Genomic DNA, 21140 nt, shown 5'->3' on the forward strand with positions numbered 1-21140 from the left:
GTTCTTTAAGTCCTCTACCCTTGTAAAGATTCATCTAAAATGTAAAATTGCTGAAACTAAAAATGAGTGCCATAATTGGCGATGCAAAGCTTGAGTCAGAATTGATATGGACCTTAACTTGCACAGACCATGAATTCTTTAATCCCAAAAAAAATTTATATTAAAAAAACAAACTTTCTGCCACTTTCTGCCACAGTTACTCGTGCCTGCTTAGATGGTGAATTAATTTCCCATTGCTGCTGTTACAGAGGACCCCAAATGTAAAGGCTCAGAACAACCCAAACTTGCTATCTTACAGTCCTGGAGGTCGGATGTCTAAAATCACTGTCAGTGGGCAGATGAGGCTTGTTCTTTCTGGAGGCTCTCTGATGAGAATCTGTTTCCTTTCCCCTCAAAAGATTCCAGAGGCTATCTACATTCCTCCTGTGTGTGGTCTCTTTCTTCACACAACACTACATTCCTGCTATCACGGTGTATCTCAAACTACTGACTCTGATCTTCCTGCCTCCCTCTTATAAGGACCTTTGTAAGTACAAAGGATATTCTCCCCATCTCAAAATCCTAGCTTCATCACATCCACAACATTCCTTTTACCATGTAAGGTAAAATATTCATAGGTTCTAGAATAAGGACATTGACATCTCTCAAGGCCATTAACCAGTCTACCACAGACGGTAACAGTGAAGGAGCAGATGGTTAAACAGTTTTCCTTTGCAACACAAGTAGGCAAAGACTTCTTTTACTAGAATTTCTAATACTGGAATTTCAACACATCTACCCATTCTCCTGCATTCTAAGACTATTTCGCCCATTGCAAAAGCCACTAGCCACATGTGACCGCAGAGCCCTTGATGAGGATATTCCAAATTAAGATGTGCTATAAGTATAAAACACTTATCAAATGTGAAAGACTTGGTACAGAAAAAAAATGTAAAACACCTCCTTCTTAATTTTATATCAATTTCACATTTGAAATAAAAATACCTTGGGTATATCTTGTTAAATGGAATATATAATTAAAATTATAATTAATTTTGAAATTAATGATAATATAATTAAATTAATTTCATTGGTTTCTTTTCACTTTTTTTATTGTGGCTATTAGAACAATTTAAATTACATATGTAGGGAAGTAGTACTTCCTTGATGGTTCATTTTATGTGTCAATTCAAATGGATTAAGGGATGCCCAGATAATCTAGTAAAACATTATTTATGGTGTTTCCAGAGAAAATTAGCACTTAAACAAAGAGCAAATGGAGATCTCCTCACCAATTCAAGTGGGCATCAACTGACCCAGTCCATCATCCAACCTGCTTGAGCTGGAATGTCCACCTACTCTTGCCCCTAGACATCAGCACTACTGGTTCTTAGGCATTCAAACATGGACTGAATTAAATTATTGGCATTCCTATATCATATATATATATATATACACATATATATATGTATGTATACATATACATATATGTATAGAAGCAGACTTACAGTGTGTGTGTATATAAACACACACATATATATGTATATATATGTATACACACACACACACACACTGTAGGTCTGCTTCTCTAGAGAACCCTGGTCAGTACAACTTCCAAAATGAAAACACTGGAAAAATTCTCAAGATCAACTTTTTCAGAACCTGGAAGCTAAGCAAATCCTTGGAACAAATGAAAAATGAGTATTCAAAAACAATGACTGAATATATGTAAGAACAGTAAGCTTTATGATGTCTTAATTTGCCATAATTCCATCCATCTCGACTAGCTCTGAGGCAACTTTGAAAACCAACAGCTAGCTGAGGTAGCTGAGAATACCAGCAACCTAGAAGCCACTGAAGTAAGCAGAATGAGTTTGAAGCTTATGAAAAAGAAAATTGTCACTATTTAACTTGTCTGGCAGTGACCTGGAAAAGTCCCATTTTCTGGGTTGCTTTAATTTGACCTGCCTCAGAGCTTACTCAGTACACAAAGCCCTATCCTGAGGGTATTTGTGAAAAACAATCAGCAATAATTGTTTAACATTACAGCTAGCTGAGGTGGCAATACCAATTAGAACAAACAAGAGACTACCCAAAAATTTAAAAAGAAACATGGGGGAAAAGACATGTCCATAGGGAATGTTGAGAAGCTCCTGCATATTCCCTGGGAATCTGGAAGGCCACATGCATGTGCAAGGCCATGTACATGACCAAGAAAGAGTTGAAAAGGCCTAATGTTTTACTTACAGCCAAACTTCAGGTTCTCCACAAATATTCAGTGAAGGCAAAAGTAGACTTATGAACTCTGCCCCAACACACATGGTGCAAAAGCTAACAGATATATTGGTTCAAGGCAGTTAAGAAATTCTCTGCTGACCTTCAATAGTCTAACCCTACTACTCCTCAGACAACTGAAGATATATGCCCAGGTCAGCTCCCTGGTGTGGACTGAAGGTCTGAGGGAAAACAGACCAGACTCTCCATGCCTGTGAGGGCTAAGGACTCTTCTCCTTTCCTCTCCCACTCTATCCCCCTGAGGCCTCCATTCCCAACATGTGATGATGCACTTGGCAGTGGAAGCTTGTCCAGGGTAAATTCACACACATTTTGAACTCATATGGGACCCTTTCCTGATCCTGGCTGACTCTCAGTTGCCTTACTTCTTGTAGGTCCCCCTTTATACCTTTGTTCCTGCGGATCCAGCCACCATCTCAATCTACAGGCAAAATACATCCCTACATGTCTGGAGTGAATCCAACAATTCCATATACAAATGATGATTCAACAAGGATTCCAGCATATACCATCAGAGGATCCCCTCCCCCTAAATCCCACTGACCTGGCCACCAAGAAATGTCACTCAAATCGCCTACCAGTATATTAATATAATATCATGCTCTGGTCTATAACTGCACAGAATCCCCGATGATCAACAAGTTTAGGTAGGGATAGTCTGCCCCCACCCCCATCCAGCATGAGGCAGCTACTGAAGATGAGACCTCCACCCAAATGCCAAAAATCTATCTTTGTCAGGGGAATGTAGAGGCCACTTGTAGGAAACAGGTTTGAGGAATGGAAACCTGAGTAAGGTAAAAGGGCCCACAGTGACCACCAGGCTGGAAGCAAATAGGCTCATTAGGTGACCCACCTTAAAATAACCATAAGTCCGAGCTGACCAGTGTGTTACTTAAAATCAGGTATAAATACCTAAAAAGGAAAATTCCATGTTTCCATACCTCCTTACTTCCCCTATGAACTATCACCCCAATCATAGCCACCTGGCAAATAGTCCCTGCTTTGCTGTCCTCCCTGCTGCTCCCTTGCAATGTATTCAATAAACTTCTATCTCTTTAAAAAAAAAAAAAAAAAAAAAGACAAGAAAGAAATTTTCTGCCTAATCAGTAGCTGACCGCTAAGCTAAGTGAACACACACTCCAGTGGCTACACAAGACAAAGGATAAAGACTTTATAGAATTCATTTGGTAAAGTCATTAAAAAAACAACAAACCCTTGGAAACAGAAGAAATTCAAACTCCACAGTTTCTACATTCTATTCTTTAAAATATCCAGTTTTCAACAACAACAAAATTATGAGACATGTAAAGAAATGGGAAAGTATGGCCATGTGCAAGTTAAAAAAAAAAAAGTCAACAGAAACTGTCTCTGAGGAAGTTCCAGTGTTATACTTTCTAGACAAAGACTTTAAATCAGCTACTATAATTATATACAAAGACTTGAAAGAACCCTGTCTGAAAAAGAAGAGTAAGAATGACTATAACATCGGAGTCCAGAGGAGAGGAAAGAATACAGTGGAAAAATAAATACTTGAAAAAGCAATGGCCAAAAACTTCCCAAATTTGATGGAAAACATTTATCTACACATCCAAGAAGCTCAACAAAAGCCAATCAAGATCCAAAGAAATACAAATCTAAATACATCAGAAACAAACTGTCAAAAGATGGAAACAAAGAATCTTGAAAGTAGCAAGATTTCTTACCTCATTTCTCACTAAAAATCACAGATGCCACAGGATAAGAACATACTCATTGTGCTATGGGAAGGGAGAATGGCAACCAAGAATTCTATTTCTGGCAAATAAGCGATCTTTCAAAAATAAAGGAGTAATTAAAAACTCCTAAATAAACAAAAAAAAAAAAAAAGGAAAAGAATTTGTTGCTAGCGAACCTACCCCACAAGAAATACAAAGTGAGTCCTGCAGACAGAAATGAAAAAAAAAACAAAAAACAAAAAACCACCCCTAGACAGTAACACAAATCCACACAAAGAAATAAAGAGCACAAGTAGAGATAGCTAAAACAAGTAGGCATAAAAGATAATATAAACATATTTTGTCTATAAATCTTTCCTCTCCTACCTGATTTAAAAGAGAACTGAATAGAGCCTATATTGGTAAATCTGTGTTGATGAGCATACAATGTATAAAGATGTAATATGTATGAACAATAATGCAAAGAAGAAAAAAGGAAACAAAGTTATATTAGAGCAAAGTTTTTACAGAATATTCAAATGAAGTTGGTATTAATCCAACTAGATTGTTCTAGATTAAGATGTTAATTGTAATTCCTAGGGCAGCACTAATAACAAAACAAAACAAACAAACAAAAAATATATATATATGAAGGGAATTACAATAGTATACTAGAAAATATGTATTTAGAAAAAAAAGGTATTAATGAAGGAACAAAGAAACAAAAACAACACAAAATATATTAAAAAACAATAGCAAATGTCAAATTAAAAAAAAGAGACTGGCAGAAGGCATAAAAAAGTTGATTCAACTATATTCTGTCTAGAAGAGACATACTTTAGATTCAAAACCACAAAGAGGTCAAACTAAAAAGATGAAAGAAGATATACCATGAGTCATAGGCTAAATAGTGATTCCTCAAAAATTCATGCATTGAAGTCCTAAGCTTCATACCACAGAATGTGATCACATTTGGTGTAGTGCCTGGATGGCTCAATCAAGGAGTCTGTCTGAGATTCTCTGCCCCTCCTCCCTGCCCCCTCCTCCCCCAACTTGCGCTCTCTTGCACTTTCTCTCTAAACAAATAAATAAATAAATATTTAAAAAAAGAAAAATAAGAATGTGACCATATTTGGGACAGGGTCTTTTAAGAGGCAGTTAAGTTAAAATGAGATCACTAGGATGTGCCCTAATCCAATATAACCGATTTCTTTATATAAAGAGAAAAACTGAACACAGATGTGCAAAAAAAGATGATGTGAAAACACAGATAAACATGACCATCCACCAGCCAAGAAGAAAGGCCTGAAACAGATCCTTCCCTCATGGCCCTCAGAAGAAATCAACCCTTACAACGCCTTGACCTCAGAGTTCAACCTTCCAGAATTATGAGAAAATAAATCTCTAATGTTAGAGCAACCCATGTATAGTACTTTATTATGATAGCCCAAGGGAATAATACATGATGAAAATGGTAGCAAAAAACAGATAAAATAGACTTTACGACCAAAAAATTGTTACTAGAGACAAATTAATTCATTTTATAACAATAATATTTACCAAGAAGATGTAACAATTATAAACATACATGAACCTAACAACAGAGTACTTAAAGACCTGAAGCAAAAACTGAGAGAACTGAAAGAAGAAAGAGACAGTCCAACAGTAACACATGGAGACTTAAATATCTCACTTTCAGTAATGGATAGAACAACTAGGTGGAAAATCAACAGAGAAATAGAAGGGTAGAAATGCGAATCAAAACCACTTTATATTAATTACTTTACAGTAGCTTAAGTAAAACAGAACAGCAAGCAGTAGCAAAGACCTGGAAAAATTAGATATTTCATAAATTGCTCATGAGACTGTAAAATCAAGCTGCTTTTTTAGGGGAAAAAATGACAGGTCCTCAAAATATTAAATATAACATTACCATATAAACAAACTAGTTCTAACAGTCATCTATAGAACACTCCATAAGAGCAGCAGAACACACCTGAGAAGGTACACCAGAAACATTCTCTAAGACAGATCATTCATTAGGCCCAAAACAAGCCTTGGTACATTTAAAAAGACTGAAATTCACACAAAGAATGTTCTCTAGGGGTGCCTAGGTGGCTCATTTGGCTAAGCATCTGACTTCAACTCAGGTCATGATCTTAGGGTCCTGGATCGAGCCCCATATTAGCTCCACATTCAGCATGGAGTCAGCCTGTACTTCTCCCTTGGTCCCTTCCCCTACTCAAGTTCTCTCTCTCTCAAATAAATAAATAAAATCTTAAAAAAAAAAAATGTTCTCCAACTACAATGGAATGAAGTGAGAAATTAATAACAGAAGGGAATTTGGGAAATTCACAAATGAGTGGAAATTAAACAACACCTTCCTAAAAACCAATGGATCAAAGAAGAAATCACAAAAGGAAATTAGAATGTAATTTGAGATAATAGAAAAGGAAAACACAACATACCAGAACTTATGAGATGAAGGTAAAACAGTTCTTAGAGGGTAATTTACAGCTGAAACTGACAATATTTAAAAATAAAAGATCTCAAATCAATAACTTAACACTCCATCACAAGATACCAAAAAAAAGAAGAGCAAACTAAACCCAAAATTAGAAAAAGGAAGGAAATAATAAAGAGCAGAAATAAATAAAATAGAATGGACAACACCAATAGAGAAAACCAATGAAATCTAAAGTTAGTTTGTTGGAAAGATCAACAAAATTAACAAATCTTAAGGGAGACTGAAGAGAGAAAAAAAAAAAGAGAAAAGACTCAAGTTACTAAAATCAGGAATAAAAGAGTGAGACATCTACTCACAGAAGTAAAAAGGATTATATGAAAATGCTATGAACAATAATGTCAATAAAAGTAACCTAAATAAAATGACACGCTGCTACAAAGACACAAATTACTGAAACTGACAAATGATAGAAAAACTACATAACTTAGAACAAATAAATTAGTACTCATAAAATTTACAAAAAATAAATTAAAAATTCAGGCTTTTTTAGCTTTTCTGATGAATTCTACCAAAGAACTAAAAAACAAAATTCTAAAAAATGCTAATTCTTCACAAACTCTTCCAAAACTAAGAGAGAAGGGAACAACTCATTCTTGAGATATACCTGATACAAAAAACATCCAGAAGAAGAAAATTACAGATCAATTCTCCTTTTGAATAGACCCCAAAATCTTTAACCATATACTAGCAAAGAGAATATAGCAACTATACACAAGATTAGACTTGCCCAAGTGAGATTTTTCCCAGGATTGCAAAACTCATTCAATATACAAAAATCAATGTAAGCCAATCAATATCAAATAACATATTAATAGGATAAGTGATGCGAGCCAAATCATGATCTTAATAGTTGCAGAAATAGCATTTGCCAAAAATCTAACACTTTTGTGATTAAAAAAAAAATTCAGCAAACCAAGAATAAGGGGAAATTCCTCAACTTGATAAAGAGCATCAGGGGTGCCTGGGTGGCTCAGTGGGTTAAGCCTCTGCCTTCAGCTCAGGTCATGATCTCAGGGTCCTGAGATCGAGCCCTACATCGGGCTCTCTGCTCAGCGAGAAGCCTGCTTCCTCCTCTCTCTCCCTGCCTCTCTGCCTACTTGTGATCTCTGTCTGTCAAATAAATAAAATCTTAAAAAAAAAAAAAAGATAAAGAGCATCAGTGAAAAGAGCACAACTCACCTCACACATACTGGCAATGCTCTGCTCTGAAATGAAGAAAAAGAAAAGGTTGCCTGCTCTTGCTCCTTCTATTCAACATTGTACTCAGGTTCTTTCTACCCAGGGAAATTAAGCAAGAAAAAGAAGTAAGAGGCATCCATTTTGAAAAGGAAAAAGTAAAACTATCTCTCTGCACAGATGATGCGGTCTTCTATATGGAAAATCCTACAGTATCCACTAAAATACACTTGGAACTAGAAAAATGAGCCCAGCAAGGTTGCAAGATATGAGATCAATATGCAATCATATTAAGTTCTATTGCTCAGTGCTGATCACTGTGCTTATTAAAATCATTCTCCCAAAAGACAAGTCAAGATTTATAGCTGAAACATATTCCCAAACATCCCTATTTGCCATAACACTGTATTCCTAGTGTTGGACATTTAAATATGTAAGTCCACAAATAAATTAGTGAATAGTGAATACTGGGAGGGCCTTATACACTCGAGAGTAAAAGTACGGCAGTCTCTGCATCCAGACCATTCAGGTTCTAGCTCGACGACTCAGTGAATGGCTATGTGACATAGGGAAAGTTACATTACTATTCTGTGCCTCTGTTTCCTCCTAAGTAAAATGGGAAATAAAAGAGCCACCAAGGAAATAAATTGGGTTATATATGCAAGATGCTTAGAACAGTGTCTAGTATAAAGTAAACATTATACAAGTTTTACTATGTTATTAAAGACATTCTCAATAATTCAACTTTTCGAGAATACAAGAAGCCTATATAAAACAGTGTCTACTAGTAGGTCGGCAAGTTGAATGGCACTTTCCCAATGCTGCACCTTGGCAGGCACTGTTGTTAATAATCACAACCGTCCTGTCTCAGTCGTCTCAGTACTGGCCTCCAGTCAGCCCAAGTGGCGGAAAAGATTAAAGTTGTAGGCAGTCCTTGTTTCTACGCTCATCCTACCAAAACAGCATCAGAACTCAACCCTTACCCTGTAGGCTTGACCTAGTCCCCTCCAATAAATTCCTTCCCCACTAAAACCAGATTCTGTTACTGACTCCTAACTTCTAACAGGCCTACTAACTATAGATTACTAGGTTATTATTTAAATGTCACAACCCATGTTTATTCTTCAGATGATTATTAATAAATAGCCAGTTTCAATGCCAGTAACTTCAAGGGATGTCTTTCGGTCAGTTATATCAACATTTTGTCAGTTCCTAGAGCATGCCAAGTCTTGTCCTGCTACACGCCTTTGCATTTATTGTTCCTTCTCTCTGGAATGATCTTGCCCTCCTCACTAACAGAAATGCCCCTGTTATCTTTATTACACGGTTTATTTCCTTCTGCAAATGCATCACTTATTACTTGTTTTTTATCTACATCCTCAATGACAATGTAAATTTGATATGGCAGAGAACTTGCTGGCTTATCATGTATTGTATACTCCACCATATAGTAGAAGAGAAACAGGGATGGATGGATGGATGGATAGATGAATAATGGGTAGATGACAAATAGTTTATTAGTGAGGATTCAACTTCACTTTTTACTGCCAAAGGGAGTATCAGTAGGTTAAAAGAGAGAGAGATGTGAATAATAATATTTAAGGTGAAAATATATTTGGTATATGGTATTTACCATAACAGAAAGGTAAATTAAAGCATTTTAGAGGATTTTCTATGAAAATGGTTGAAACCAAAGTAGCTTCCTTTTAGCCCTCAGTCATGTAGAAAATGAAATCAACCAGAATATCCAAATTGCTAAGTGCTTTAGTTAATCAAGATCTTACTGTATATTACTGGTATAGCTACAAAAAAAAAAAAAAAAAGAAAAGAAAACCTTAAAAATTATATACTGCTGGTATGTAATGACTCTAAGTCTAAAAAAAACTTCACCATTATTCTTCATATACATTCTGTAAAGAGTTAAAGTGATTTTCCTAGAAATTAAATGTCAGCCACAATGCTTGATGCTAGTGGTTTACTTATCCTTTAGCTACAATGATGGAATAAAAATTGGGGCCAAATAGACAAGTTCCAGTAGGAATCAGCTGGTCCATAACTTATGGCAGGTATAGAGCCACCATTAATTAGCTAACACAGAAGGATATGATTACAACTTTTTTTTTTTAAGATTTTATTTATTTATTTGACAGAGATCACAAGTAGGCCGAGAGGCGGGGCGGGGGGTAAGGTTGGGGTAGGAAGCAGGCTCCCCACTGAGCAGAGAGCTGGATGTGGGGCTTGATCCCAGGACCCTGAGATCATGACCTGAGCTGAAGACAGAGGTTTAACCCACTGAGCAACACAGGTGTCCCTGATTACATTTTATTCTACATAAAATTTTCCAGTCCTAAGAAGTACAAGGATGAAGGTAGGATCAGCTCACTTAGCAACAAAAACAAATTGTTCCAACTCTGGTAAAAGAAAGAATAAAGATGATTCTAAGACTATTAAACCCACCTTTAGGAACAGTCCATTATATTCATTATTCTACAAGATTCTGCGAAGACAAAATCTAAATTTGGTGAATATTTGTCAACACCAATGGATCTTTCTCCGCGACTCTTCTATATCTTGCTCCTAATTATGTTTCTATTTTTCAGAACATTTTGAAAAATATCAAATTGTTTTAAAGTATCTAATAAGAGAATTAAATTGGATCGCAATGAAACTTGTCTTGTTTTATTCTGTTCTCCTTTGAAATAGTCTCCCACTAGTAATTATCAATTATCACAAATTAAAAGCTCCAGTTTCCCTCACTGTGGTCCATGTCATATAAAAATATTCAATGCCAATGACTATAGCTAAGGATTTCAGTTATACAAAACCAGAGCATCCTCCCAACACATATTTCACCAGATTTTCTTAAAAATAAAAAAAATTTTAAAAAGCAAACCATGTTTTATATTACAGCCAACTTGTATTCAATCCAACCAATAGTATAAAATAATAACATAAAAAACAGATTATCTAAAATTCTCATTTTCTTTGGAAGTTATCTGATTTTTCACTTTTGGGTGTGTCTTTACCTTCCTAATTAGTTATCTTTTTTTTTTTTAATAAATGTTTGTTTATTTATTTGACAGACAGAGATCACAAGGAGGCAGAGAGAGAGAGAGAGGAGAAAGCAGGCTCCCTGCCAAGAAGAGAGCCCAATGTGAGGCTCGATCCCAGGACCCTGGGACCATGACCTGAACCGAAGGTAGAGGCTTTAACCCACTGAGCCACCCAGGTGCCCCCCTAATTAGTTATCTTGATATCAGAAATGTTAATATTTATTTGTACCTCCTGAACTTTAATAAACGGTAGGAGACAACTTAGGGAGAATGCCACTTAAGAATGGAAACCAGATACGCATTAAAAATTGGCCCCAAGTAATGAAGGATGATCAGGCTAACACAGACCTTCACGGCAGAAATGCATCAGGCTTGTCAAAAAAGGGAGGTTCAAATGTAAACTCACAGTTCTCTGATTTCTTAAGCTTTCTGATATGAGCTCCTCATTCTTCTCTCCCTGCTCCATGCTGTCAGCTTCCTTGGTCATAGGCTGCTGCTTCTCTCCCTTCCCATCCTCTGTTCACCCTTCAGCAAGATCTCAATTTCCAACCTCCAATTCCTTCCTGGATACATAATGTCCTTCCTCACAAATTCAGCACATTTACAGACTATTCTTTTTTTTTTTTTTTTAAGATTTTATTTATTTGACAGAGAAAGAGAGACAGCGAGAGCAGGAACACAAGCAGGGGGAGTGGGAGGAGGAGAAGCAGGCTTCCTGCCCAGCAAGGAGCCTGATGCAGGCCTCAATCCCAGGACCCTGAGATCATGACCTGAGCCCAAGGCAGATGCTTACTGACTGAGTCACCCAGGCACCCCTTACAGGCTATCTTTAAGGGAATTCTTCCAGAGTGGACTTTTTCGGCCTACTGCTCACCATACTTCAGAGGTACACAGAATGTTTTAATTTTAATTTCAAAGTGAGAAAAAAACTAACACAAAAATAATTAATACATAATAATGAATTATATTCATCTTTATACCAATGCAGCGATAGTTCTTAGTATTTTTATGGAGGAAAGGACCCACAAAGGTAAAATCGTCTAAGGCCCACAGAATCAAAATGGGCCCTGAATTCCAAGTCAACCCAGTGTTACATTCTTTCCCACTCAAAACTGATCCTTTCTAGCCTCATGGGTACAACCCAGATCAGAAATGACTGTATGAGAATTTATTTCAAAACCTGATTTATGGTAATGGTTGCATAACTTACTAACTGTACTAGAAATTATTATATGGTCCCTTAAAACTGGGTGAATGTTATGATGTACAAAACATACCTCACTAGGGTACCTGGGTGGCTCAGTCAGTTAAGCATCTACCTTAAGCTCAGGTCGTGATCTTGGGGTCCTGGGATCAAGTCCCGCATCATGTTCCCTGTTCAGTGGCTCCCTCTCCCTCCGCCTCTCACTCCACTCATGCTCTATCACTCTCCCTCTCTCTCTCTCTCTTTCACATATACTTTTTTAAAAAATACATCTCACTAAAGCTGTTTTGGGGGGGTTTTTTTTTCTTAGTTTTTTATTTTTTATTAACATAAAATGTATTATTATCCCCAGGGGTAGAGGTCTGTGAATCGCCAGATTTACACACTTCACAGCACTCACCATAGCACTAGAGCTGTTTTTTTAAAAAAAGATACAGAATTAAAAAAGAAAAGAAGAAACACAGGTACCTAAAGACAGAAAAAGATGAATTTCAGATTACGATACTTGTTTGAAATTCAGAAATTTATCCAGAAAGGTGTGCTACAATAATGACAGCTGAAATTTTATCTACCCTAAATATGAACAGTGTTACAAACATGGAGAAGGGATAATGACATCAAAAATGCCAAAACATTCTATATGTGAAAATAATTATGCAAGGTTGGTGCTAAAAAGATTCATTGTCGTAGTAATTAGGGAAGCCTGGTTGCAATTAAGTACAGGAAGGATATTAAAACTTCCAAAAGATATTTCTGCAAGCCACAACAGAAGAATAAGAGCAACAGAGTAATTGGAACCACATCCAAACCCACTTCCTTGTTATTTACCAACATCATCTGAAGAATACAGTTTAGATGCTGACGTTAGACAATCTTCAGTTGACAACTTTAAATCATATTAAGACTAAAAAAAAAAAATCAAAGAATTTTATGACAAGGGTTAAAAGTTCATAGCCTTGGAACTATGAAAAATTTGGTGCCCACTTGTAAACCACATCCCGGCCACTGTCGTGTCTCTACAATAAAATGGTTTTGTTGTGGTTGAGGCAATCAACTACGAGTTAATAATTAGCTACTATTCAAATCAAGTGTAATTTGCGTAATTGTATACCAGCTCACTTCTAAGAGAAGGAGTTCAAAATTTCATTTTTAGCAACTGATATCGAATGTTATAATCATTCGTTTGTCATCCTATGTAATGCAATCAAAATGAGTAGAGAAGTACATTTTTTTACCCACGGCATGAAATCACCATCATTTTCCAGGCAGCTGAAATTAAGTTCAAATGTTATCTGCTCAATGCAGGTGAACATTTATATAAAAAAAGAAAATGAACACATTTTTTAAAAGGTGAAGTTTCCTATTATACTACTTTGAAAAGTACCTAGAAATAGTGCTTCACATTTACATAAAGCAAAGTTTAATCATTCTGTGGTTTGGTATTTGGATCTAGAATCTATAAATGTTATGTTAAATTGAAAGACGAAGTAAAGTTAGTCAAGATTTCTCTATGAAAAGCTACAATAATTATGATAATAAAATCATTATGTCAATAGCCACCTTTTTAATTTCAGCACATTTCTAACACTGCAAAATATTTTCTCAATAACCTAATAAAATTAATGCAAGTCATCGGAATACTTTCTAATTTATGCAGAATTTTTCACATCCTTTAGTGCACTAGATTCTCAAAACAACTCAGTATTGTTAATATAATGTTGATTGGCTCCCAACATCTATTTCCCCTGCCTCTGACCAAAAAATAACCTTACCATTCTTTGGGGGAATCACATTTTCCCCCGTTACGGTCATATTGTTTGGGTGGAGTGAACCCCATCCCTGGTACCTAGAACAGCTTAAGACAAACAGCATATTTTTCAGTCCTCATTAATTGGTTCAGGAATGGTCACTTAAGCCAGTGAAATATATGGTCTTGTTTTCTGGGCTTCTATGAAAAAGGTCTTCCTTTTTCTTCCATGGAAACTGCTAAAAGATTCTGTAAGTTTCCCTCATGGTACAGTATAAAGATGTAAGATCTGGAAGCAGTACTGCTTCAACTATAGCTCTGTGTAATGAAAGACAGAGAAAAGGGGACTTGGAAAAGGCAGCGCCGAATAGGAGGGAAAACAGGGAAGTAAAGAAAGACGAGAGGGAAAAAGAGAAAAGAGATGCCCAAGACTTGAGCGGCACATGAGATGAGAAGAAAAGAAGTTACAGAGAAAAGAAACAGGGTAGAGGCAAAACGAGAACAGAAGGTGGGCAGCAGCGGGAGAAGAGAATGAAAATGGTCTTATCGCCCACCACCTTGCACTTCAGACTGGCTTCAACAGAAACTATTATCTATACCACTGCCCTTGAAAACTTAGCACTGTTCCCAGCTCAGAAGCTCTTCTGGTTGTGGCAACCATAGCATGTCTCCAAGGAGACACAGTCTTTGGTTGAAAAGACCATCACCGAGGGAACTGCTAGATAAAAAACCAGAGGCCTTGAGAGGTTAAAAATCCAGATTCCTAAGCATGACATGTGAGGCCCTTAATACTCTTGGCCCAACTGTGTTCTAAAATTCTCTCCTACAGAGAACCATGCATCACCTCCAGCTCTCCATTAGGACAAGACCATCTCTACTACTAAGCCTTGAACAGACGTGTCACCTCCCGCTCTAACCGAGCTACCACAGCGCCTGGGGCACAGTGAGTCCTCAGCTGACAAGAGCTCATAAAAAACCCACTCCAAATGTTCTCTTTCTCAAAATTCCCATATTTCAACAGAAACACTTGTCCATCAGGTTAAATTCCATGAGTCCGAACATGATTAGATAATGATCCAGACAGGTTCACTTTGTCGCACTGTCTTACTCTGACTCTTGGAATGCAACGTGGGCACAGGAGGGGCCGGTCTTGTTACATGTACCCTTTCCACTGAGTGATCTTTTTTTTCCCTCTGCCTTTTACTAAATTTGCCTTCTTCCCTGGAGCTTCACCACAGGAAAGCTAGATCTTGCCTGTCCCTCGGTGCCAAAGCTTTTGTCTTTATTGTGTAAGGGAAAGAGAAACCAAAATTCTTACTGTGACTCTGTTGGTCAAGCAGATCAACATCTCCTAGCTTCAGTTTCTTTCCAAATAAAATAGGAATTAAAAGTCCTGCCCTATACACCTGGGTGCCAGTGGAGCATTGAACTCTTGGTTTCAGCTCAGATCATGATCTTGGGGTTGTGAGATGGAGTCCAAACTTGCACTCAGCATGGAGTCTCCATGGGATTCTTTTCCCTCTTCCTCTCACTCTGCCCTTCACCCCTCTCTCACTCTTGTGCTCTCTCTCAAATAAATAAATAAAATCTTTTAAAAAAATTCCTGCCCTACCTACCTCAAGTGATTCTTATGAAGATCATATAAAACATTAGATCTGAAAATCCATGGCTTTAAAATAAGACTTAATCCATTTTTACTGTTAAAAGGTAATGACAAGAGCCAAGATATGGAAACAATCTAAGTGTTCATCAATGGATGAATGGATAGGGACGCCTGGGTTGCTCAGTTGGTTAAGTGGCTGCCTTCAGCTCAGGGTTCTGGGATCGAGTCCCACATCAGGCTCCTTGCTCAATGGGAGCCTGCTTCTCCCTCTGCCTGCTCTGCCTGCTGCTCCCCCTGCTTGTGCTCTCTCCTTCTCTCTGACAATTAGATAAATAAAATCTAAAAAAAAAAAAAATGGATGAACGAAATAAAAAAAAAGTTGTACATATATACACACACAATGGAATGTTATTCAGGAATCAAAAAAAGAAGGAAATCCTGCCATTTGTAACAACGCAGATGGACCTTGAGGGCATTATGCTAAGTAAAAGAAGCCAGTCAGAGAAATACAATCTTGTTTATATGTGGACTCTAGAAGAAATTTTTTTTTGCTTAAAAAAAAACAAAAAACTGAGCTCATAGAGAACAGATCGGTGGTTGCAAGAGGCAAAGGGCTAGTAAAATAGGTGAAGGGGGTCAGATGGTACAATTTCCAGCTATAAAATAAATAAGTCACAGGGATGTAATGTACAGCATGGTGACTATAGCTAATAATACTGTGGGGAAAAAGAGACCGCAACTATGTATCAGGATGGATGTTAACCAAACTTATTGTGGTGATCATTTTGCAATATATACAAATATTAAATCATCATATTGTATAACTGAAACTAATATAATGTTTTATGTCAGTTTTACCTCGATTTTAAAAAGGTAGTTAATGAGTCTAAAACACACTAATAACTTTAGCAACCTTGGACTGGATCAGCTACAGCAAATGGGCTAAATCCCTCCTACCGAGTTTGCTAAAAGCAAATCATCTCATCATTAGTTGTTTATCAAGTGCTTATCCTAACTCTACGGTTTTCTATGTTTTTCTAACTTTCCTATGAAACCTAAGGGCCATGAGACATACCCACTGCTAACAGTGGGTGTCCTATTGATCTCAAAAGATTGGAAGAGCCTGCTATTTGATGAGTACTGGGCTAGGCTTTGAAGATACCACTATAAGCAGGAACAAACATTATTCCTGCATTCATGGGACTTATCGGCTCAGGGGACAACATGAGCAACAAACACACACACATACCCCAAATGACTGGAAAGCAGTGTATGTAGGTATGCATGCATGAGTTTGCACTTCCTGTACCCTCACTTTGAAACAGCCCCACTGGTGATATCAAACCCCCTCTTCCACTCCCATCCCCAGGGAACCACACACCTCCACACCATGAATCTCACTGTGCTAGGTGCTGGAAGAGAATTAAATTCTACCATACGCTACAAGAGAATTTCTTCCAAAGCTAATTAATCATTGACATGTAAGTAAAGCAGACTAGGTAAAGATCAGGAGATTTAAATAGAGTCCCAAATCCAGGACCAGCCACATAATTTGCAAGTACTGGTGCAAAGTGAAAAAAATGTAGGGTCTCTTATTCAAAAATAATTAAGAATCTCATGGCAGTGATAACAGAGTATTTAAACTAAGCCTAGGACCCTCTGTGACTGCACAGGTCAAACCCCCTGAAGCCTTCCTGGCTTCCAACATTATTGAATGTGTAACTTGTAGCCAGTGAACTTACCCTGCCTCAGGTTCCTTACAGATATAAAATTAGAGGAAGGAAGAAAAGGCTTTCAGCTTCTTTCCATAACCAACATCTGTGTTTCTCTATGTAGAAGGCAGTTCATTCATTTGGAGAGAATTATTTTACCCTTTTATATAACCATTAAAATGCTCACTGTGACTGAAAGCTAATGTTGAAACCCCATATGCAGTATTTTACCTTCAACCATTTTGATGTTTTTTCTAACCTCTAGACAAGTCCTTAATTTTGTCTATGAGAACAAATCTCCAAACAGATTTCCAAGTTTACTAGTCTCCCAGGTATGCCATTTAAATCTGAAATTCCTAACTGAGGTTTCCATCTATAAAGTAATTTTTCCCATAGTAAAATATCACCTTACATAAATTTGGTATTTTCTTTTTTTCTATTCCTGAAAATTTATCAGTTCTGAATAGGCATCTAGGTCTGCTCCAATAAAAAGGAGACAAAATGGCAATCTTAGAGTTAGTTAGCCTTTTAATTCCACCAGGTTAGTTTTTAGCATGACATAACTGATAACTCTCTAAACCAGGGATTCTAACCTGGAGTCCGTGGAAAGAATTCTGGGAAGTAATTAATTTAAATGGAAAAAAAATTATATCTCTATGTTCATCCAACTTCTAACAAAATTTAGCATTTTCTTCAATTATGAATGTAGGCAACAAACTCCAGGAGTGCTAGTAGTTCATATGGCTTGATTACGAATAAACTATCCATATTTTCATATCATATTCTAGATATTGCAAATATCTTAAAACATCATTTATGTTCAACATTACCTCAAAATTGCAATAGTTACGATAATAGACCATACGGTTTAATGTATTAGTAAAAAACTACATGTGTTATTACAACGCAAAACTGGTTTTTATATAGAAATAACCATATTTTAATAAAACTGGCTCCCTTGTAATGATAAGTATATCATTTTATGCATCTAAAAACAAAATTCTGAAAAAAGGTCCATAGCCTTCACCAGACTATTCAAAGGGACCATAGTACATAAAAGGTGAAGAAATCCTGGTCAAAAGGAGTTACAGAGCTCATGTGACAATAAAATAGAACCAAATGTACTCTTTTCTCACAAATAGTAATAGACCCATTTTAATACAGTCTTTAAAACTCTAATTCAACAGCAATGTCTACATATAACAAAATCTTCATGGCCTGTTTATTTTAACTTAACAATAATTAAGTATACCAAAATAGAACAGCTTTTGCTGTTGTTGTTTGTGCGTTTTTCCTGGTTTGTTTGTTTTTTTTTTTTTTTCTTTTTGCAGATGGGATTTTTGACCATAGGATTCAATATGAAAGAGTATAACCCAGACATATGCCTACACCACAATCTCAAATGTTCTTTGGCTTGGTACCTGAGATGACAGTAGGTTACAATCAATGAACAGTCCTTTCCCTGTTTTGTATCTTTGTATCAATCCAGCCATAATGGCTCCATATGCATACAGGCCAGTAGCAAGATCAGTCATGGCCACTCCCGGACGAACTGGGTCTCCATCCTGGGTTGGGGAGAGAAAATCAGAGAAAATTGAAAATTGAAACCATCATATGATTTCTCAAATATTCTAAGAGAAAACAGAAGAAAGAATGGTAGATGACATGTGCATTCACACACACAAAAGGAATACACCAAGCTGCTATAGTGGATATTTGCTGCTGGTAAGAATATATTTCTATTTACTGTATCTCTCACTCCATGTCCTACAGACCAAACCAAACCAAATAAAATAAAATAGACTATTTTAAATATGCCTGAAGTTCCTTCTTAATATATTTTACCTAGTTTAACAGAAAAAAATAAATAACTGAATTTGAATTCAAATAAGGAAATTCATTGGAAATGAAAGAGAGGTTTGGTTTTGCTTTGTTTTTGTTTCTTGTTGGGTAGGAGGGTCTCCCAAGAAAAAAGAAGGCAGAAGACCTGGTCTACTCTCCTTATAAGCACGTTAGTTACTGACGAATATACTAATGGTATTAGCTTTAAAAAAAAAAAAAAAAGTACTCATCCATAGAAAGCTTTTAGCAGAATACTCTTGTTTTAGAACCATTATGGTAAACAAACCTAGAATCTATAGGTTTGTAAGAGACATCACCTATGCAATTTTCGTAGTATAAAATGGAATATTTCATAGCCTATAATGTTCCCTATTGTACAAGGTAACCCATGTACATCATTAGAGATCATATCTACTGCTCCGGGATGGACAGTTTTGTCTACCATGGGAACAAAGAATCTAGGGGCCTCTCTCAATGTCCAGGACCTCTGTCTGCTTTTCCTGTGACTTTCAGTTCCTTGTATCCTTAAAATTACAAGTAAAGCTTAATACTGATTAACATCTTCAATTCATGTCAGTCTGATTTGACAATCCAATCACTGACCTGTATGTAAAGATACCAGAATAGCGCCTGGCAAACAAGAAGTCTCCTATAAAAATCAGCTAACACTATCATTAACATTATTATCACTCATTGTTATATCATAGAGTTTCTATTTTTGCACTACCTCGAATTTTGTTAATCCATTCATCACACAGAATACATTAAAAAGCCTATATTTCATCTGGTTGATACACTCATTCAATCACCTCCTTATTCATTAATTCCAGCTGCTATTCAATCATTTTCAGAAGGTAGTTTTTCCTTTCCTGCAATCCATACATGAACTACGCCAATCATCTTATGAGAGTGCTAAATAACGTTAAAATCAAGTAAATGAGAATATTTAATAACTAAACTTTTTCTCTGCTCTTTAACACAATTTCAATGAAGATACAGCAATGAAAATTGGAAACCTCTGGCTGTTTCCTACCCATTATGATTGGAAAAGCTTGTAGTGGCTTGAATCACTAAATTTAAAATTAAAATCATCATTGGGATTTAAGATTATTTATATTGTTAAAAATGAGAGAAAAGAAAAAATAAATAAATAAAATTTTAAAAAATGAGAGAAAAGTACAAATTTAAGTTTATAGACACATTTTCTTGCTATAAAATGAATAAACTCATATTTTATCTGCTCTACTTCTCATACCAATAGGAATAAATTAGACAATAAATCCTTTATCTTATATTTAAACTTCCTGAAAAGGGGAGGCTTTTATTACCTGCTTAATATTCCAAAAACATCATTATCCAGAATAACAGTATGAGATTATAAGTATTAAACAAACATTAACTCGTCAATATATCAGAGACAACATTATCACTGTTAAAGGTAATAAAATTATTTATATCAAATAATTTTAGTGAAACACCAACTTACTAACATACTTAGATTCAAAGTATGAATCGGGCTTGCTAACATACTTTAGATTCAAAGATACAAATAAGCTGAAAATATGAAAGCATGGGGAAAAAATAAGTCATGAAAACAATAGCCATAAGAATGTTGGAGTGGCTATACTAATATCAGACCAAAGAGTTACTAAAACAAACCAAAAAAATGTCACAAGAGAAAATGGGATCATTGCATTAGGAAGATATAACAAGTATAAACATATATGCACATGTTTCCATATATGGAAAAAAACAAAAAGCCAAAAGTGACTGATTTGAAAGGAGAAACAGACACTTCAGGAATAATAGAAGGTTTCAAAACTCAAATATGAATAGTGAATAGAACAACTAGATAGGAAATCAAGAAAGAAAGAAAAGATTTGAACACCATAAACCAAATATATTTAATATCTAGAAAACATCTACAACAACAAAATGCACATTCTTCTCAAGTGCACATGGAAAATTCTCTAGGACAGACAATATCATAGGCCATAAGACAAACTAAAATAAATTTAAAAGTAGTGAGTTCATACAAAATATGTTCTCAAATAATAACTGAATGAACTTAAAATCACTAACAGAGGCATAATTTGGAAAACCAAAAATATGTGTACAGTAAACAACATAATTCCAAAGCATTAACAAGTAACAAACAAAATCACATAAGAAATTAGAAAATACTTCAAGATTAATAAGAGGCATCTATATTGGTAAAGAAGTTAAAATGTTGCTATTTGTGAATAACATGATACTATACACAGAAAGTCCTAGACTCTACCAAAAAACTACTAGGAGTAATAAATGA

At 36.0% G+C, this 21140-nt stretch overlaps 1 protein-coding gene across 14 annotated transcripts in view; it reads right to left on the reverse strand.

Moving 5' to 3' along the window:
* SUGCT (succinyl-CoA:glutarate-CoA transferase) overlaps positions 1-21140 on the reverse strand; it is a 787044-nt gene that overhangs the window by 620107 nt on the left and 145797 nt on the right. For 13 of the 14 annotated variants that reach the window (XR_004276715.1, XM_032304179.1, XM_032304194.1 and 10 more), the window contains exon 8: positions 18412-18555. The exons of the other annotated variant lie outside the window; for it this stretch is intronic. Coding sequence is in view for 12 of the 13 variants with exons in the window: in XM_032304179.1 (XP_032160070.1) it covers positions 18412-18555 (144 nt within the window). In the remaining variant the exon portion in view is untranslated. The remainder of the gene's footprint in view (positions 1-18411; positions 18556-21140) is intronic. 14 annotated transcript variants of the gene reach the window in all.

Source organism: Mustela erminea, chromosome 11, assembly GCF_009829155.1.
Source record: "Mustela erminea isolate mMusErm1 chromosome 11, mMusErm1.Pri, whole genome shotgun sequence".
Taxonomy (NCBI): Eukaryota; Metazoa; Chordata; class Mammalia; order Carnivora; family Mustelidae; genus Mustela; species Mustela erminea.